Below are 18,977 nucleotides of genomic sequence, written 5' to 3'. Positions count from 1 at the left end.
GACACATGAGAAAGTAAATGCATCCAGCTTAACAACAAAAGTAAAAGGGCATCTGAAAGCAGCCTCTGAAATCCTATCCAGCCTTATCTCAGTGCGGACACAAAAGGCTAGTTACCCACAGTACAGTACCTCACCCTCTTTCTCTCTACCTTTATCCTCCATCTCTCCCATATCTCAAAGTAAAAAAATCCTTCTTTTGATTCTTCTTTTCCAATCATCCCACGCCTCAATGTGCTGACCAGCCCTCTCCGCTTGGCCTGCTCTCCCCAGTTGAATCCACATGAAGAATATGTAATTACAGGAGAGCCGAGGCTTGATAGATGACTGTGTGTGAAGCCACAAGGCAGTCCAGGAAGAGTCATTCTGCCCAGAGACAATTATCAGATTAACAACCCCCTCTTTTTCCGTGTTTGGACATCCCCGAAAACTCTTACGAGTGTCTCACTCTTTCACTGTATGCCTTTCTGCCTCTCTCACTTTTTGCCTTTCCCTCTGTTCTCCCAGACGTGCCAGGTTACAAATCATTGTCTAGCGTGGTACAAGGGACAAAACCCACAACAGGAAAAAGAGTGAGAGTTGAAACGGCAGATGAAAGTCTAATATGGAATGTCCTGTTTGGATTTGTCCTGCTACTTATGTTTTAAAATGCTTGTGGAACGATAATGATAGGATATTATGTGGGTTTGTGAAGGCGAGTTAATTTTCAGTGTTTTATTGGTTCCTGGCAGATACATCCAAACGTTCCTGAGCTATGGATAGTTTCCTTTGACTGTCCACTCAGCTAATCAAGCACAATCACCCCTAAGCAGTGAACACACAAACACACTGACAGTACGTTTTTCAAACTTCTTTAACCAGTTTCCCTTCGGAAATATATTAGGTGTCATCCTGACCGAGGTTTACTTCACAAGACAGACAAATGAGGGAAAAAACCCTGCGAGGAAATGCTACAACTGTTCCTAACTGAGCCTAGAATAACATTCAGCAATTAGGTTTTAAGACAATAAGAGAGCAAAAAGAAGGAAAATGATAAGACATCAATATTTTCCTGAACTGGTTATTTATAAATGCAATATTAAAACACCAAAGGATTATCTGAATAAAACTGGAAAGGCGCAAACATTTGTTTACAAGGCACAGATATTCCTTTTTAAATGTGCAATCAAATGGGAATCATTGACCTTTAATACTATTTGATATTCAGATCTATGAACACTTTGTAAACAACTGAGCCACAAGAAAATGGTCAGTCTACTCCTCCTGCATGATGAATGGCATATTAATCTGCTATGGGTGGTGTTGAAGCAGATGTACCTGCAGCAACTCAATATCACAAAATGTAGCCAATTGTAATTTGAAATAGAGTGAATTAATGACTAGACAACATGTATGTATCAATCATGTTTATATAAGTCATAAAATAAACATTGTAAATTGTTTCAGTACAGATAATCAAACATTTGAGTTAATGTTGCTTTAAGAAATGTTTAAATTAGTATGTTCATCTCTCTTGCGCGCACACGCATGCGAGTCCTCTCTAATATTAGCTCTCAGTCTCATCATTCAGTTAACCTGGCCCTACACGTTCTGTGTTCAACAACTCCATTACAACCACTACTTCAGACTGACTAAACATGAAGCTACATCCGGGCCAGCAGCACACAGTAAGCAACAAAACCACATCAGAGACTACAAACATGGCTAACAGGCAATTCAGTAGCAGGTGCGTCACACAGAGAAGGGGGTGTGCATTTCACTCAACCTGTTTGTAGAGGTTTGTTCATCTCGTAGAATATCCCACAAGCCTTCATGTCCTCCACAACATTAAAGTCAATGGATATGTTGGCTAACAAATTAGCTGCTGAAGCTTTGCGCTAACATCCACTATGTGCAGCTAGAAGTGCATACCATTTAATTTTGAGTTGCTATTTAGTGGTCATAAAGTGGTTTTTGCATATAAACGTATCTCCATAACTCAGGACTGGCCCGTGGCATAGGCAGTATAGGCGAATACTATAAGGGCACATCCATCCATGGGGGGTGCTTTAAATAGGGGGTGAAGAAAACAATAAATTCAAAATGTTTAACTTTAACTATTTTTTATATATGTTTTTTACTTATACCATTCATTATACATATTACCTAACAGCAACAGACCTAGGCCTAGAGTACATTGCATGCAGCGTCCATACACTGTAGCGCCCCCCCCCCCCCCCCCCTCTGCTCTGTATGTGTGTGGCACGAGTGCATTTTGTGTGAATGAGTGATCGAGAGAGAGAGAGAGAGCGCGCACCAGTTACGCGGATTGCTGTTGTCATTAGCATCTGGTGCTAGCTAGCTGCGCTAACTGTTATGAGAAGCTGTTTCTACAGGAGGGTGGAGGCCGAGTTCTCTCCTGTCAGACTGAGAGAGTGATAACTTCAGCTCAGGTGAGGTAAAGGACTCTCTTACCCCTTTCCCTCAAAACCAGTTCCCGTTAAGGCTCCGTGAGTGTTTAGATAGTTAACTTTACTCCGAGTTATTCAGTGGGTCTCAAACGGTTTGGTAAAGTAAACAACTATTTCCAAGGGACACCTTTATCTATTTAATATAGTTATACAAAAAATAACTGGTATGAAATAATTCCAATGTATACTATTACTTTATCATTTGCTCAACTACATAAGTTTGTTTCAGTTGCCATGTCTAATATATATCATTCCAATAACTTGTATATAGACTCGTACTGCACTATTCCACATGCTCACTTTATTTTATAACTATTTTTCTTTTTGTATTGCTCTTGCTATCTGTATTGTTATTGTGTTGCATTGTTGGAGAAGCCTGTGACATAAGATTTTTAACAACATAATTACTCTGTAGCTATGTCAGTTTGACAATAAAGAACCTTGAACCTTGATGTGCTTATGCTTAGGGCCTTAATTGATGGGCTTTGCTATATCTGCTCTTTACTTTTAAGTTCCACTTTGTGTGAAACAAGGTTTTGTGTGAGTCTCACAATCATTGCCAGTGGGTTGGTAGCCCTTTACATGTAGTATTCCAAACAGAAAAACATATTTTCATTGTTTCTGTGTCTGCTTAGGTACAGTAGGTGTGTATTTGTAAGGTGTCTATGTGCATGTGCAATCATATTGTTTTTGTGTGCAAGTGACTCATCCACCAGCCTTTGTCTAACATATAGGGGACAAGCATAAAGGCATTAGCTCGTCTGTATGTACACTCACTACAGGAAAATTATATCGTCTTGTAACAAAGGGGCATCGACTACAAAGGGTGTCCATTATGTAAAAGACTGAAGAGTGGGAATTCAAGAGGCCCTTAGCATGAGTGCTGATGACAGGCATTGATACTGGAGTTTGTTGACACTGGGGGCCCACAAGTGGTTTGTAAATGTGACAGCAGAGAGAGTCACAGCTATTGGGGCAGCAAACAATCAAACATAAATGAATACTTATACACACAACACACATGCGTACAGCAGGTTGTAGTTGCAGCAACATGTGCGTGCAGCATGCTCTGAAGTCACACGCAAACAGGCAGCTGCAGGAGACATGCTGCGAGTGTGTGATTGTGACTCTCTGGGGTTCCGTTTCTCATAAGCGTGTCATCAAATACGTGCGTCTTCCCATGGGTATGTGTGTGAATATTGTGTGTGTGTGTGTTGAATGTAATGGCATGTCTGTGCATGCTTGCATTTGCAGCTGTCACGACCCACCCCGCCACAAACACAACCTTTGAGGATTAGTTGCATCGCATGCTGGGCACAACATAACAGCCAATCACGTATTCATAGAGAATTCAATTTCCTCCGACACACTGGGATGATTTGTACACAGGGGCTCTATCTCACCCTGCGAATTGTGTCTCAAATTGAAAAAGCAAGCGGAGGATGTTTTTTTACAATGGGGCCCTAGCACAGCAAAATGCGGGAATGCAAGTCGGGCAGTGGTGGGAATAAATAGCTAAGGTGTGAATATTTCCAGTCCACAGTGGAGCAAAACAGCCCTGGCTTCTTTGGTATTTGTTATACCCTTCTCTATGCACAAGGGAAATGTATCTGCATATAAATACTAATGTGAAACTTTGGCAATTCATTATTTCCGTGCAGCTGCTGACAACAAGGCCTCTTTCTTCCACTTTCCATTCAATTCCTATAATACAGATGTTCTCCCAACCCCCACTATTATAAAGTAATATAGGTTTGACGCAGGTGTTCACCCCTATCAGCATTATTTAATATTATGTGTCCTATCCCTATATCTGTCTAATTATTTGTATCTGTCCACCAGAGAGATAAAAAAATCTTCATAGCACTCGTCAAGGTGGTACCGCAGGGTCTCACGTCAGGTGTCAACAGGCTAATTGAAGTGTGTCACTCACATAATAAGGTTGTTTCCTCCATAATTCCCAATCATGCTTTGCTCATTTTCCCTTCTTGTGTTTTTTTTTTTTTTAAAGCTGCTGTGTTGAACAATCGGGACCTGGAATATGGCAGGGTCAAAGGTCAGACGGAAGAGATGCATGGTGGGAGTCAGATGGGAAACATTTTATCATTCTTCATTATCTTATTATATCTTCTCTCTAACCAGTAGCAAGCCTGGTGATTTCCCTTTTTATCTTTAGACAGAAACACATGTAATTTCAAAATGCTTAAAGAAAGCAATTAAAATAACAGTGTTTCTGGTATAAGACTGTTTGCTAAATTGATAAAATGTTTAAAAATGCAAAACATCTTATCAGCCTATAAAGTTGTCTATCTGCACACCTTGACTCGACAACCTCAATCAGTCTCAAGCTGCCTCTTATTAGTTTGAGTGGGAAATCTGCATTAGTATTCTGCATGGCTCCAAGGTCCAACATTTCTCACATTTTGAGAAACCGTCCACTGCTCAGTTGAATTAATTCAGAAGACCTTCAATGAAGTACAGCTAAAGCTTAAACGAAAGACACGCTCGTTTAATTATCCACCGTGTTTACACATGAGCAGACTTTGTGCACGCTTTGCACTGCGATCAACAATGTCCCATCCTTTTTTTTAAATGCAGTGGGCGACGTCCATTCAGGAGTGGTGCTCATCGCCAATGAGCCACAGCCTAGCTCTTTTTACTAGAAGCAGGGCTAATGAGAATGAGGTCATGGGGATTTTGGCAGCCATTGTGACGGATGTAAAGAGAGTCACAAGCAAGAGCCATAACACCTCGTTTCTGCAACACACATACTCTTTACTCAGTGTGTCAAAACATGCTGAGTGTTGGGCCAGTATCAGTAGCTGACTTGGAAATAAGGGCAGCTTTTTTGGCAACGGGCAGAGATGTTGGAGGACATTTCCAATAAAGGGATTTATGGGGGAAAGAGTTCCCATTATCTTTTTCATTTGACAATCCAAACACTAGCAGAGCAACCAAACCAACACAGAGATAAAGCAAGCAAACAAAATCAGTCAAAAGCTTAAAAGAGTAATATAAGCCGTTGTGTTCCTTTTGCTTGTGAATGGCAAGTGACTGACTGAGTGTCTTTCACTGGCTGGAGAATTGGAGAAGCAGGAAGGGTAGAGAAAGGGACTGTGAGAAAGACAAAGTTTAACAGGGGAAGAAGCTGGGGAAAGGGTTTAACAAGGCTGTAACACTGCAGGAAAGAATGTCCTCTTTCCATGGATTACTGGAATGGACAGATGCAGTGACACGCATACATGCATAGGTATCAAAGAAGGGTACATTTTCATACTTCACAATTAAATATACAGTATTCATGACTTATGTACTAATGAATTTTCTTACAATGACGTCACTGACTGAGTTACTTTTTACAATGCATAGGCCTCATGGAAAGACATACTGCAAAGATATACTGTACGCGTTACTTTGAATGGAATCTAAGTAAATATTATAGGTCTGTTGATAAAGAAAAAGGTCTGAAGCCTCAAAAAGCCATCTCAGAAACGGTGCTCACTCATTGGTATGGCTCTAGAAAAACCTGCCTTTCATTACACTTGAAAACAAGACTGTTTTAAAGAAGCAACAATTCAATTGTAGCTAACAGAAAATGCTTCGTTGTAGTTTAATACATACAGTTAAGATCGCGTACTCTATTTTATTTGAGTGCTTGACATAAAGGTGCCTCAACTTTAATTTAAAAAAGGACATTTCGGGCAGTAGGCGTATCAATTCCAACTTAAAGTATAGCACAGTACAGCTTGTTTTTTTGTGACATTAATCCTGCTAATAAGTAATCTGATTTGTTACTTTTTTTGTATTCTCATTATATAATCCCGTTATCCATTACTCACCAAGCCTGATTATAACACGAAGGCATGACCAACAATGACATATTAGAATCAAACAAAAAACATGGACTGAACAAAATTTACAGATATCTAATCGAGGAAAAAAGAAACATCACAATCCGGAAACCGGCTAGTGTTTTGCGCTAAGCTGTTTTTCAAAGCCAAGTCAAAACAGAATGATGATAATGAAAAAGGGGATTCAAAACACAAAACATGGAGGAGAGAGCCAGTTTGGCCTGTTGTTGAATACACACAGCAAACAAGCGTTCCTTTGCCGACATCTATTACCTAACTGGATATGGCCAGTATGAAATTGTGTGTGTATGAAAGACTGCGTTTGGAAGAGGGGTTTGATTGTCTTCCTCAGGACATTGTGATGGATTGAGAATCTCATTACCTGAGTGATCCACTGCCTACGATTACATGCGTTATTCCAAAGAGGTTTCGACACCCCTTCATTTCTGCACCGCTTTCTCTCTACTTCTTATTATTTTGATTAGAATAAAGAAGAAGAGATAGTTCCAATGACAATGACAAATTGCTGGCTCCGTCACAGAGGAGGCTAAAGGATTAAATGGCAGAATACTTGGGTAGAATTACTTACTGCCATTTAAATTATTTGTAGTCATGCAAGCTGCGTGAATCCAGGGATGTGTTGCCATTACATTTGTCACCGGTGTCCATGGTGTCCAGCTGATTGATCCTAAATCCATTGATCTTCCATCAAGTGCCTCAAACCCTAAATGTGTTCAGAAATGATTAAATGTACTTTGAGCATCATTTGAACTGCTGTAGCAAAAGCCTTATTTTCTTGTACAACCCTCTCAGTTAATCCTTTGTATGACTTACCTGCATTTAATATTTTAAATAATTGACACAGTATATTCTACCATAAAGAAAGATTTCCTAATTAAATCTCAGCTCATCTTCCTGACTGCTGAAAGCCTCCAGCATCTTCTATCTTTAGAGAAGTTTTCTAAAGAAACGCTGGTGCATATCCATACCTGAAAGGCTCTTATTCAAATCATCAACCTGCGCATTAAAGACCACATAATCACCCACTAAGTGAGCATTTGAGTCTATTTTTAATATCCTTGTGCCTGACTGTCAACTTGGCTTTGTAAGCCACTCCGTCTCTCCGTTTTCACCGCAGAAGACTGAAATCACCTGACGCGACTGGTTTGACAAGCAGCACTCCAAACAATCATTCAATTTGTCGCTGCTTTGCATCCATATTCTCGCTCACATGCACACGTCTCCTTTCAATCACGCAAAAGTAAACCACATGGAGACACACAGAGGGAGACACACAGAGGGGATGGAGGTAGCAAACAGTCTGAGAGCCCAGCAGATTATGTTCCATTGTTGTCAGCTTCATCTTCAGATCAGAGCACACAGCCTCATATTCTTCATGTAAAACAACTGCTGTGTCTTACAGCACATTTGTTAAAAAACAAACGGGGAACATGCAGAGTTTGGATGAAATGGGCCTCAGCGTGGAGTTATTGTTTTTTCTTTAATTTTCCTTCGTTCCTGTTCTACCTCCCACACACTCTGCCACACCTCTCCTGATACTCCAGTGCTCTAATTGCCTTCAACATGAGTCACAAACGTTAAGCCTTTTTTTCCCATGGAGAACAATTATTACTGCCAAGCTCTACGTCCGTCAACACCTGCTAATTCCAATTGTACTGCTTCGAGTTGCCTTGGGTGTGTAGGTGTGTGTGAGATTGGCACAGCGACCAAGCACATCATTCCTGGTAAAACGTGGGTAGCAGGGATGCCTTTGAACTGCAGACAAGGCTAACTTTGACTCTGGGTTTGTGCTCTAAAACAAACTTCAGCCGACTGGACACATATGATTACTAAAGCTTAAAACCAGACGGCTCTATAAATTAATAATTATACTTGTATTAAACCAAAGTAGAACATTACATTGCATGTTCCTTGTTAGATGCTTTTACCCAGAGTGACTTACATACTCAATACTGTGGGCAATCCCCAGAGGAGCAATTTGGGGTGAAGTGTCTTGCCCAGGGACACAACGACATGCTGACTGCAGTGGGGTTTGAACCTGCGCTCCCCTGATCCGAACACCAACGCACTACACCACTGCGCCACACGCCTTCATGATTCTCTGATAATAAAGTTATGTTTTACACAAAGATGGTCACATGTCCCTGACGTCTAGTTGGAGTTATTATATATATTTAATTTAACACAATACCAACTCTCTATGGCTGATTGCAAACTTCAACATCAATGTACATCAATTTTACGCAAAAAATACTTTTGAATTGACTTTTCTTCACATCTTTTATGCCATTGATTTTGACTTAAGCGAATAAATAATGCATACAAAACACATTCAAAAAGGCATCAAGTTATCACAGACACATCTCGTAAAAAATGGATTATGCAAAGTGCAAACTAATCATAATAATTAATATTCAGGTCCCTAATCCAAACCATAGGTTGACTCAACCAGCTTTACCAGAGGCACTGCACATCTAAGTCCTCCAACCTAAAAAACAGAACAGATATCTGTGATTGTCTTCCAATAGTACATATGAGTGTTTTCTAATTTGATACCTTGGTTGACAGGTCACCATTGCTAGACAGTACCTTCCACTGCTAGTATATTTTTGTATTTGACTCAGCCAATCATAACCAAGGACACAGACCATCCTTTTTTCCCCTTATTTTTCTGTTCTGACGCATGACTTGTCTGGAAGAATCCATACTGTTGTTCTGCAATTGGCTTAAGGTGGAAACTGAAAATACCATAGTCCCTGGTGAGAAGTGGGGTTCAGATGGGCGGTTTTGATAGAAAGTGGGGACGGCTTAGCACCGAGGGAAGAAGATCCAATCTCTAAATGTGTTGCTGTGAAGGTAAAATACTGGAGCCCTGCTGGGCCGCTTTTTTATAACTCTCAGAGGGGCTATAGGCAGAGCTTTCCCACTGCTCCCCTCCTATAGTAGCTGCAGGCAGGCACTCACACATCTCACACCACCCCCTCACACACACATTTATCCCAAACAAAAGCTTTTCCAATAGCTAAATACTGCCAGAAATGGAACGATCTATGTATTATTTATATGTATGTAGATATGTTATAGTCGGTGTTGTACATGTTCACACTTCAGAAGAGCTAATTCAAAGTTTCAGTTCACACAGATTAAAATACATTTCATAGTTGACAATACTTTCTTTCTCTTGAGATCCTGAGCAGATCATACTTTTAACATTAAAACATGTGTAACCATTGTCTGCGACAAATGTATATAACTTCATTTTATATTTTTTGAAAGTATAATTTGGCCCCTTTACTTTAACTTGCACTGTTATGTGATGCTTAGATTCTTTTTTCTTACATATTTAAAGTATGTAACCCAGGGGTGAGTCAAACTGCTGAAGCCAATCATTGAATTGACTCTCCTTAACAGGACATAAATACACAGGCATCGTTATGGACAGCTCTTGGTGTTTGGGGTCCTACTACTTCATTGTTGGCGGTGAATGCAAGCATAGATATATTTTATATATATCTATGAATGCCAAGCCCCCAGGAAGTGCGCCGGACTCAGATGAAAATATTCGTGCTGGCCAAACGGCGGTACTACACTTCCTTTTGGTTGCCAGGCCCGGAAACACTTTTTCCCATTGACTTACATGGGGAAAGAGTGGTCTAAATAAACTACCCAGTATGAACACTTGTATAGCCCTTATTAAAAACATTCGTTCCTCAAGTTGTAAAAATGTGCTAATAACGTTATTCTGTGTGTTATTTCCCTCTGCATTATGAACGCGCATCTAACCCACGGGACCGCGCCGCCCGGCACGTTCATGTTACGTGTTCAGCACTACATGCGTTTATCTTTACCCATGGATGCACAATAAGAACGGACCCATATCGCCTTACTGCCAGCCCACGGAGCTGTAATAATGGATATATTGCACTTGTTTGCTGTAATTCATCATTTGTAAAATATTATACTACATGGGCTGTATGATTAAATCTTGTACCGTAAATGTTGTATTAAATAAAGTTAATATTACTGACGTAGATTAACGTCCCTGTAGCTTCTTATTGCACTAAGAAGCTTATTGCACTGTATATATATATATATATATATATATATATACATATATATATATATATATATACAGTGCAATAATTCTTTCATGCTAAATGAAGCTCTGTTGCTTGGATATCACTAGATCCTGTTACAGCGTAATATAAAAGTACATAACGATTGATGTGTAAATTAGCATAATTACTAGCTAACCGCTAGCTGCTAACTGCCGCCTCGTTAATATCAAATCTATCATAATAACAAACCATTACCATGCTGTCATGAACGTGCGGTGCTGTTACGTGTACGCAAATTGACGTGCTTGATGTGAACGAGCATTTTGGGGGTTATGGTTAAAGTTGCGCATGCGCTATGAGCGCACATACGGATACTTCTCAGGCATGCCGGGTAATCTGTGACGTTTCGCTCTCTCAAAAGTTGGGCCATTTTATCATCATGCGCGAATGAGCAACTCTCATAGGAATGAATGAGGCCCCGCCTCCCACGCTGTATCCAGTTCATGGGTGAACGCCAAGATTACATCTCTTTCCTCCAGTCCAGTTGTCTTGCTTGAGGCCTGAAAATACCATAAAAGAACAAAAAATACAGTGTACTGCTTTCCAAATATCTTTTTTTGGCTTTAATTGAAAGTAATTCCCTTAAAGTTAGTACTCAAGTTAGTATGCAGAAGTGTTGCAGTATAGGAACGTAGATGGCAATGCTACATATGCTGTAGATACATACATATGAGCAGTGTTGAAGTGAGCCTGAGATTTCAAGATTTTCATTTTGAATGTCATTGTAAAATATGGGCATATGATAGGCCAAAAATAAACAAGTCTTAGCATATGCATGTGACACACGCCCACACAACAGTATTCACAAGTGGGAAAGCATCCTTGCAAGGGAACAACTCGATTTGAGTGCACAAATCATGTAAATCCTCTAGATATCCGCCCGTAATCATCAAGTCGATTTTTTAGGGCTTTGAAAAAGACATTTATGACCACGTCACATGTTCATGCACAAAATTGTATATTGATAATGTCAGATCGAATGTTCTCTACTTCAGTAATTTTAACATTTGATCTTCAGTTAAAGAAACTTAAAAAATAGGGCAAAAAAAGAAAGGAACAATGCAGAAATGCACGATGGACTGCCCATGAGATACCTTTCCTTTGTTCCCGGAAAAAACTTGAGACGAGATTCTCACCTGGCAACCTCAATAGGACTGGCATATATTAATGCCAAAGCTATACATGAAATATGCAGAAGTAGAGTGACGTGTGGCGACTCTGATTTCAGATCAGGAACCAAACCACTGGAAGACCGGACAGTATTCAAGTGTGGGTTGCTAGGGCAACATACCCATGAACTTTCAACCATGGCAGCCAAACTGCAGAAGCAGGAAAGAGAGAACAAATAAAACGTGTTCTGATTATAGGGAAAAGCTAAAGAATTATGAACGTGGAGTGTCTCATACACATACAGCACGTCAGGAACAAACAGACAACAATCTCTTATTCCCGCTGCCAGCAGTCTATGAACAACCTGTAAGACAATGTGTCTTGCTGCTTTTATTTAGTTTTCAAACAGCAAGATTCCACCTTTGTATCACTAAACACTTAATTAGACAGGAACTCTACAGTAGCATGCTTCTTCCTGTACCTTACCAAGGACTCATTACCAAGGAAACCGTGGCTTCGAAGCAACAAACCGGCGAGTGGCAGGTCAAGTCCTGCAGGGCTGCTGTATTTTAGAAGGCCTATTTTGGAAATAAATTACATTACATTTACATGACGCTGTGATTCAAAGCGATAAAGCTCAATAAACAATGAAGACAAACCATTTCAAGTGCTGGTGCATTAGTTTCAAATGAGCAAAGTACTACCATTTTGATGTGCTTGGTTTAATGATCACGGAGTAGTCAAAACAGGTCAGTTTTCAGTCTGTGAGGGAAGTGTGGACTTGTGTATTCCTGATATTTAGGGGGAGCTCATTCAAAAATGTTGGACCAAAGATACGTAGTTAACAGCCATTTGTATTGTAGCGGGATAACAGAGCCGGAAAGTTGCACATGATATAAAAGAAACCGGATCCATTCAAAGCATGATAGGCTAGTACCAATGTCTTGGAGTGGATTCACGCAGCTATAGTTGCCAGTGAAGGGAGCGGAGGAGTGGTGTAGCACTGGTTCCTTTGACAAAAAGCCAATGTGGGATTATGAAAGAAAGTCATTGTTGACGTTTAAATCAGGAAAAATTCATTGGTGTTATACCCTTTACTGTATGTCACTCTATGAGCCTTGTGCACCGCTGAGTCCTTTCTCAATCTGGTGTAGGTTCAATTCATCCGCCCACTCGCTCTCTTCGCATATTATAAATTATATATTTTTTTCCTTCTGAAAACCAATATGGACTTGACTAAACAGCATACAATATATCAAATCTTCATCATGGCATAATGAATGGCACGCATCAATTTTCAATGTGAATCCAAGAGCCATCTGATGTTGCTAAAAGACACTCAATTGAGTTAAGGTAGATGGCATGCTTGCTGTGGTGATACTGTACTTTTTTGAGACCGTGCTGGATTTACAATCAAAAGTGACAAAGGAGAGCAGGCAAACAAGTCTGATGATTTATAGTCAGGGATTTAGAGTGTCTCTTTCAGCAGGATGAATGAGGACAGACATGATGAATGACAAAAAGGCTCTCCTCACATGTGCAAACATTTTCCAGGGGCCAAATGAACTGTCAGTTTAGTATGTAAAGCGTCAAAAAAATGCTTTTCACGTAAAGTCAGGACCCTGGAGACCGAGGTAGTGTGTGTGTTCGGATTTGCATGTGCATGTGGATGTGGATGTGCATGCATGTGTGACTGGAGAGGGAGAGCATGGCTGTTTTGAACAGCTTATATGTGTGTAAGCACCTGCATGAGCCATGACTTACCATGCAAATAAAGGGCCTTATTAAAAAACATGATGCTTCCCTCGATTTGAATTCAACCAAGGCCATGATTTGATTAAATGTATGCTGAAGGCGGATAATCCTTTGACCTGATTGGCTGAAAACAATGCTTGCAATCTGAAGGTAGGGTTGGCAAGGTAACCTGAGGGGATGGTAGGAAGGGGGGGAAGTTGAGGGTGAAAGATGGTATCATCTTATATTCTCTACAGATTGAAAGCAAAATGTGAAACTGAATGTCATCAACATCTCCTGGATGGATTGGCTTGTTTAAAAAATATATATCTTCTTCTGTATTTTTAAAACAACAATTTAAATGTCTCTTGCACTATAGTGTTGTAATTTAATATGAATCTCCCCAAAATAATTTGGTGTTACAATGTTACAAAAAATTGTCTTGAAACGCTGCATGGTCCTTTATCAGATTGTTGTCACTCAGCCATGTCATAATAACTGATACCTATACATTCAGTGGATGAAGTAATTATCAATTACTTCTGTACTTTTTATATATTCAACGCCTTTTAGTCCATAAATTCAGTGTTATTCTTTTACTTCTAATTATATAAATACAGGAGGGCTCTTAACCCAGTAAGTGGCATATATTACCCATCAGTCTCTCTTCATTCAAAATGCTGATATTTTGTGGTATATCGAAATACAGCATCACGTCAGGTCCCTTTCCATTGCATGTGTGCACGTTTATGACTATGGCAGTTAATAATAATACAAAATAAGATGCTAGTACCTTTAAAATGTCCTTAGACCTGTAATACATGGCTACATGTTAAGGCCTCATGTAGAAATTGTTAGAAGACATTTATCTTAATGTCATATCTGTTTCAAATGTGTATTACAGTTATATTGAGCATCATTATGTCAAAGACACAGGAACAATATTACTCACAAAAACAAATGAATCCACTACACTACAAATGTGTCTTTGTCATGAAAAGCTACTAAATAGACTGAGTTAAGATTTTTTTCTTGAGTAAATACATGAATGGTTGTGGTGTTTGAAGGTTTTGCCATTGAACCAGAGAAGAACCAGTGAAAAGACACTGAAGAGTTGCATAGTGTAAAATGCCTTATACAATGTATAATGAGCTGCTTGAATTGAGGAGTTGTGGCTGTGACCATTGATCTTCTGAATGTTTGATTATTATGTTCCTGTTGATCTACAACTTCTACGAAAGGCACATATTTTCAGTTGCATTTATATTTTGATATAGATTCTGCAACCCTCTTACTATTTGGTTATCCTTGAATATCTACACCCACACACACACACACACACACACACACACACACACACACACACACACACACACACACACACACACACGCACGCACGCACGCACGCACGCACGCACGCACGCACGCACACACACACATCATTAGTTATCGCTGCTCTTCAAGAACAGCTCTGGGGAATGCCTAAGGGGAAGCTCTTTTATGCTCTAAGCCATCAATTGACCAATCAAGGCTTGCCAAAGTAAAGTGACTTGGTGATTGTTGCCACAGGGACAGAGGGAATACACAAGAGCTGTTTTCAATTACAGTACTTTTACTATTAAACTAGATGAACAATTCATCCTCTTGTCAAAACACGTTGGGGCCTGGTAAGAAATTGAAGTCGGCCAGAACACAACCATTACAATGATTATGAAAATAGGTAGAGATTGGTCTGAATCACCGTCATTTTCTCTGTTGCCCCCCCCCCCCTCTCATCATTGACTTACATTTGGAACCTTGGAGACTCAAAAGCAAAATGATAAAACAAGAGAGGAGGAGGAAATATATTTCACACCCATCAATCTGGACACCACTCATAAATGTCAGCCTGTGGGAAATGGAATGGCACCATTTGTCTATGTTTATTAGGCTGGGATGAACTCTGTCTCATTGACCTTTCAAAGTACATATCCAGAGCAAGTTAATTGAGGATAAGCCAAACGTATACGCCTGGAAGAGCCTGAGTGCTGTAGGATCCCTGCAGACTCATTGCCTCGATTAAAACATTTTTTCAAAGAAATGTCGATAGGGAAGTTCATCAAAAGAAAGGCCAGAGTCCATTGGAAGACTGTCAATTTATTTTATCACTCAAATGGCCAGTCTTAAATGCCAAACTAGAATCTCAAAAGTCATTAAATTGTAGTACCTTGTCCTCAAATGTGACTTTGGCGAGTTTGTTTGACTGCATCAAGTTAACAAACTGAAAATAACACAAACTTTTGCTAAATAAATGTATCCTTGATGTTTCTTGTGTTAATTGTTATAACCAAATTACCAAAATAATAACCAAATCATCCCCCCAAAAAAGTATGTTCTGTTTAATTGATCTTGAGTTGGCGTGAACTTCTGATGAGCACCCTACATATGGTGGCAGGAACTAAAAATGGTGGACAATATCCCTATAATTCCAAGAGCTACAAAGGCAGCAAGGCAGTTGGGAGGTCATTAAGCAGCCTGACCGCAAAGGATCATCTAGGAATCAATGGAAACATCAACAAGCTACGCTAACCAGCTTAACAGTGAAAGAGAGTTAACCATTGCTATGGGAAAACGCCTAGTCAGAGGCTTTAATTTTTTTTTAAATAAACACACACTCACTGGCACGCACAATAACAGTTTTATTGAAGATTATTTTTCCTCTATCAAAAAGTTGGGAGAACTCCAATTTCTGTTCAACTTTAAAGTGGCTATGTCAAACCAACACTTTGCATTCTGATAATGCAAATATACAAGATTTCTTTATACACATTTTTACTTTTAAGTTATTGCTACCATTTGGTCCCCCCAATGTGTAAAGCTGCTGGGGGTTGCTTTAAAAATCTCTCTTGACTATGTTGATAATACAATACATTGAATGTTACCTACAAATGTGCAATGTTCGTAATAGTCACCAACCAATTTTTAGGGGAACTCCAGATACTAAATGATGGCAACATTGGATGTTTTACGGTCTGATTGTTTTTCCTTTTCATGTTGTTCCTTTTTGCCTGCAGCCACTGCCAGTAAAACAGCAATGTGTTATTGACAAAAAAGGCTCTGATTGTAAGTGATGTCCCCACCAGACACTACCACTGACATCCCCTGGCGTCTGTCAATATCCTTCACAAAGACTGCTCTTGTTTACATTGTGTAGCTGCTCTCACTTGACCTGGCCCTGAGGAAAAATAATTATTATATTCCTACGAGAATTATTTCAGTGTCACAGAAAAATGCATAATAATAATAATAACTGATAGTAACTAATGTGAGGTTGTGGTATTTTTGTCTTAGCTGACATCCCTGTTCAATCGCACTGGAATTGAATGGTCTTTATTTCGATAAGCTTCCTGAAATGTACTTTGGAGCCACTTAAACAGAAGAACAAAGCATTGGCACACTTAATGGCTTAAAAGTAGCATACTCAATTTAATTGTGAATCAGCCAAGTTGTGTTTCCAATCACAAATAAACAAGACATTGCAGACATTCATGAACAAAACTCCCCATGAATATTTTAGTCATGGCTTCGTGTGACTGAATTAAGCACCAAGCTGTCCCACCACTGGCTCTGTGCTAACAGTCTAAAAATGTCCTTGTACTTTTAAATGTCATCATACAAAGTGGGAGTTATTGTGGTTCTCAAAGTGGATACCTCCATGGTTCAATAATTGAATGTTAGCAAACAATACTTAATATTTAAAACAAATTTAATAAATATATTTATATTTACAGTATATAATGGTTGGTTCAAACAAAGGACTATAGGCTACGCTATGTTTCAGTCTGAACGCTTTGATTTGCCTGCGCAGCACAATGTAAACAGACAATAACAATGGCTCGTGACCCTGGACCACCATGTGATGTAATGGAAGTCTGGAGCGAAAGTGCACGTCTATTTATGGGGCCGCTGACATGTAAAACGTTTTAAAAGTCTTGATCTTTCATCAAAGCCCGGTGCCTGACAAATTCCACCGTGCGCAGCTGGACCACCTGGATGCGTAAAAACCACACAGTGGCTCATTCGCTATGCCAGGCAGCGTGTGTCTACATCAGCTTCTGCAAGAACAATAACTTGTTCTGGTGATGTGTGATGTTGCTGGAGTGATGGAGGGTGGAAGGTGACAAAGAGAGGTGTGATAAGGATGGTGCATGCACCAGCAGATCGTGGCGGGACGGGACGATTAAGGGATAGGATACTCACGCTGCTGTTCTCTCCTGTCCAGTGGACCATCGCCTGGTTGTGGGTCGCATCCCCTTTAAGCACGAACGAGCTGCTGAGCAGGGACATTTGTTTTTCCCGGGACAGTGCTCGCCTGAAGCGGAGTGAGCCTTCCCCTCCGACGGCTTCCTCGTCACCTTCCGTCGGTAAGCCCGGCGGGGAGCCTCCGTCTCCGCCGCCCATGTCAAACGTACGGTCCTCCCCGCCGCGCCGGTTTATAGCCCCGCTGTCACAGCGCACGGGTCCCGGCAGTGCCATCCAGGCCGAGGCGACCAACAGAAACACGCAGAGGTGCGCGGCAGAGGAGAGCGGTTCTTCGGAGCGCAAAGATGCCATGTTTTGCGCTGCAGTCGCGCTTAGTATCGCGGAAACTGATGGAGAGACCTCTGATGCTTGTGGAAGATAGATAGGTGTATACTGTAAGCCGAGAGAGAAAGAGAGTGATGGGGGAGGGAAGGAGGGAGGAGAACTAGAGAGAAGGCAGACAGTGGAACAACGTGGACGCGTCTCTGTGTGTGGGCCACAGAAAGGCACAGGGGTGCCATCTGCTGTCCTATAGCTGCATCACCCAGCGACTGATCTCAATCCACCTTCATTCAAGTGTCCCCACATAAGGAATTTACACCATATACTGTATATGACATATGTCCTATTTCAAGTGGTGTGTTTTTTATATATGGGCCTATTAAGAAGTGGGCATCCAGCTTTCTCAGTGGTTTTGGCATAAAGACAAGCATTATTATGAACATTAACCTTTTTTGTTGCTTTCTATCCTCACTTTATCCAACAATCTTTATGATCAAATTGCCCTCCATCAGCATGCTCATTTTGGAAAATAGTTTAAGTGAACTGCCACAACCTACATGAATATTCCACAAGTTTCCGTATAGCTGGTGGAAGAACAGATGATTATTTTATATTAAGGATCTATTCTACTTGTTTCAAGTAACTAACATGTAATTGAAAATAAGTTTCTAAAACAATGCAACTCATGTGTCATGTGTTGGAGAATGTGGAGCAGACAGACATCAAAGAGGGTAATATCCCACCGAGTACAGGATGAATTATTCAGTATTGTTGTGTGTCCAAGGGTGTAACTTTGGTTTGAGAAGTGGGGGGGACACAAAACAGGGGGTCCTCCGCAATGAAACATTTTCTCGATTTAATTCCATTTCCTGCCTTTCTACAAATATATTAGGGACTATAGTGTTAACAAATCCAAGACAAATGTGTAGTGTATATAATGAGTGTGCACACTTATCTAGTATCCTATCCATGTGAACATGTTTTACGACAGGAGAGAGCTCTCCCTCTCCTTATTGTTGAAACAGCTTCTAATCTCCGTTAGCTCCGGGCTAGCACCAGATGCTAACAACAACCCAGTAACTCTCTCAGTCTCTCTCTCAGTCTCTCTCTCTGTCTCTCTGTCTCTCTCTCTA

The 18,977-nt window shown here is 40.3% G+C and overlaps 1 protein-coding gene across 4 annotated transcripts in view; it reads right to left on the bottom strand.

The window, feature by feature from the left end:
* The window catches only part of sorcs2 (sortilin-related VPS10 domain containing receptor 2), a 208,635-nt gene extending 190,655 nt beyond the window's left edge, over positions 1-17,980 (bottom strand). For 3 of the 4 annotated variants that reach the window (XM_034136631.1, XM_034136632.1, XM_034136633.1), the window contains exon 1: positions 17,521-17,980. In XM_034136631.1, the coding sequence (XP_033992522.1) occupies positions 17,521-17,874 (354 nt within the window). In that variant the 5' untranslated portion in view covers positions 17,875-17,980. The remainder of the gene's footprint in view (positions 1-17,520) is intronic. The other variant, XM_034136634.1, reaches the window with a different exon arrangement.
* Between the last annotated feature and the right edge of the window lie 997 nt (positions 17,981-18,977).

This window comes from Trematomus bernacchii, unplaced genomic scaffold (genome assembly GCF_902827165.1).
Source record: "Trematomus bernacchii unplaced genomic scaffold, fTreBer1.1, whole genome shotgun sequence".
Lineage (NCBI taxonomy): Eukaryota > Metazoa > Chordata > Actinopteri > Perciformes > Nototheniidae > Trematomus > Trematomus bernacchii.
The sequence above is the reverse complement of the archived record's forward strand: the minus strand, read 5'-3'. Positions and strand labels throughout refer to the sequence as shown.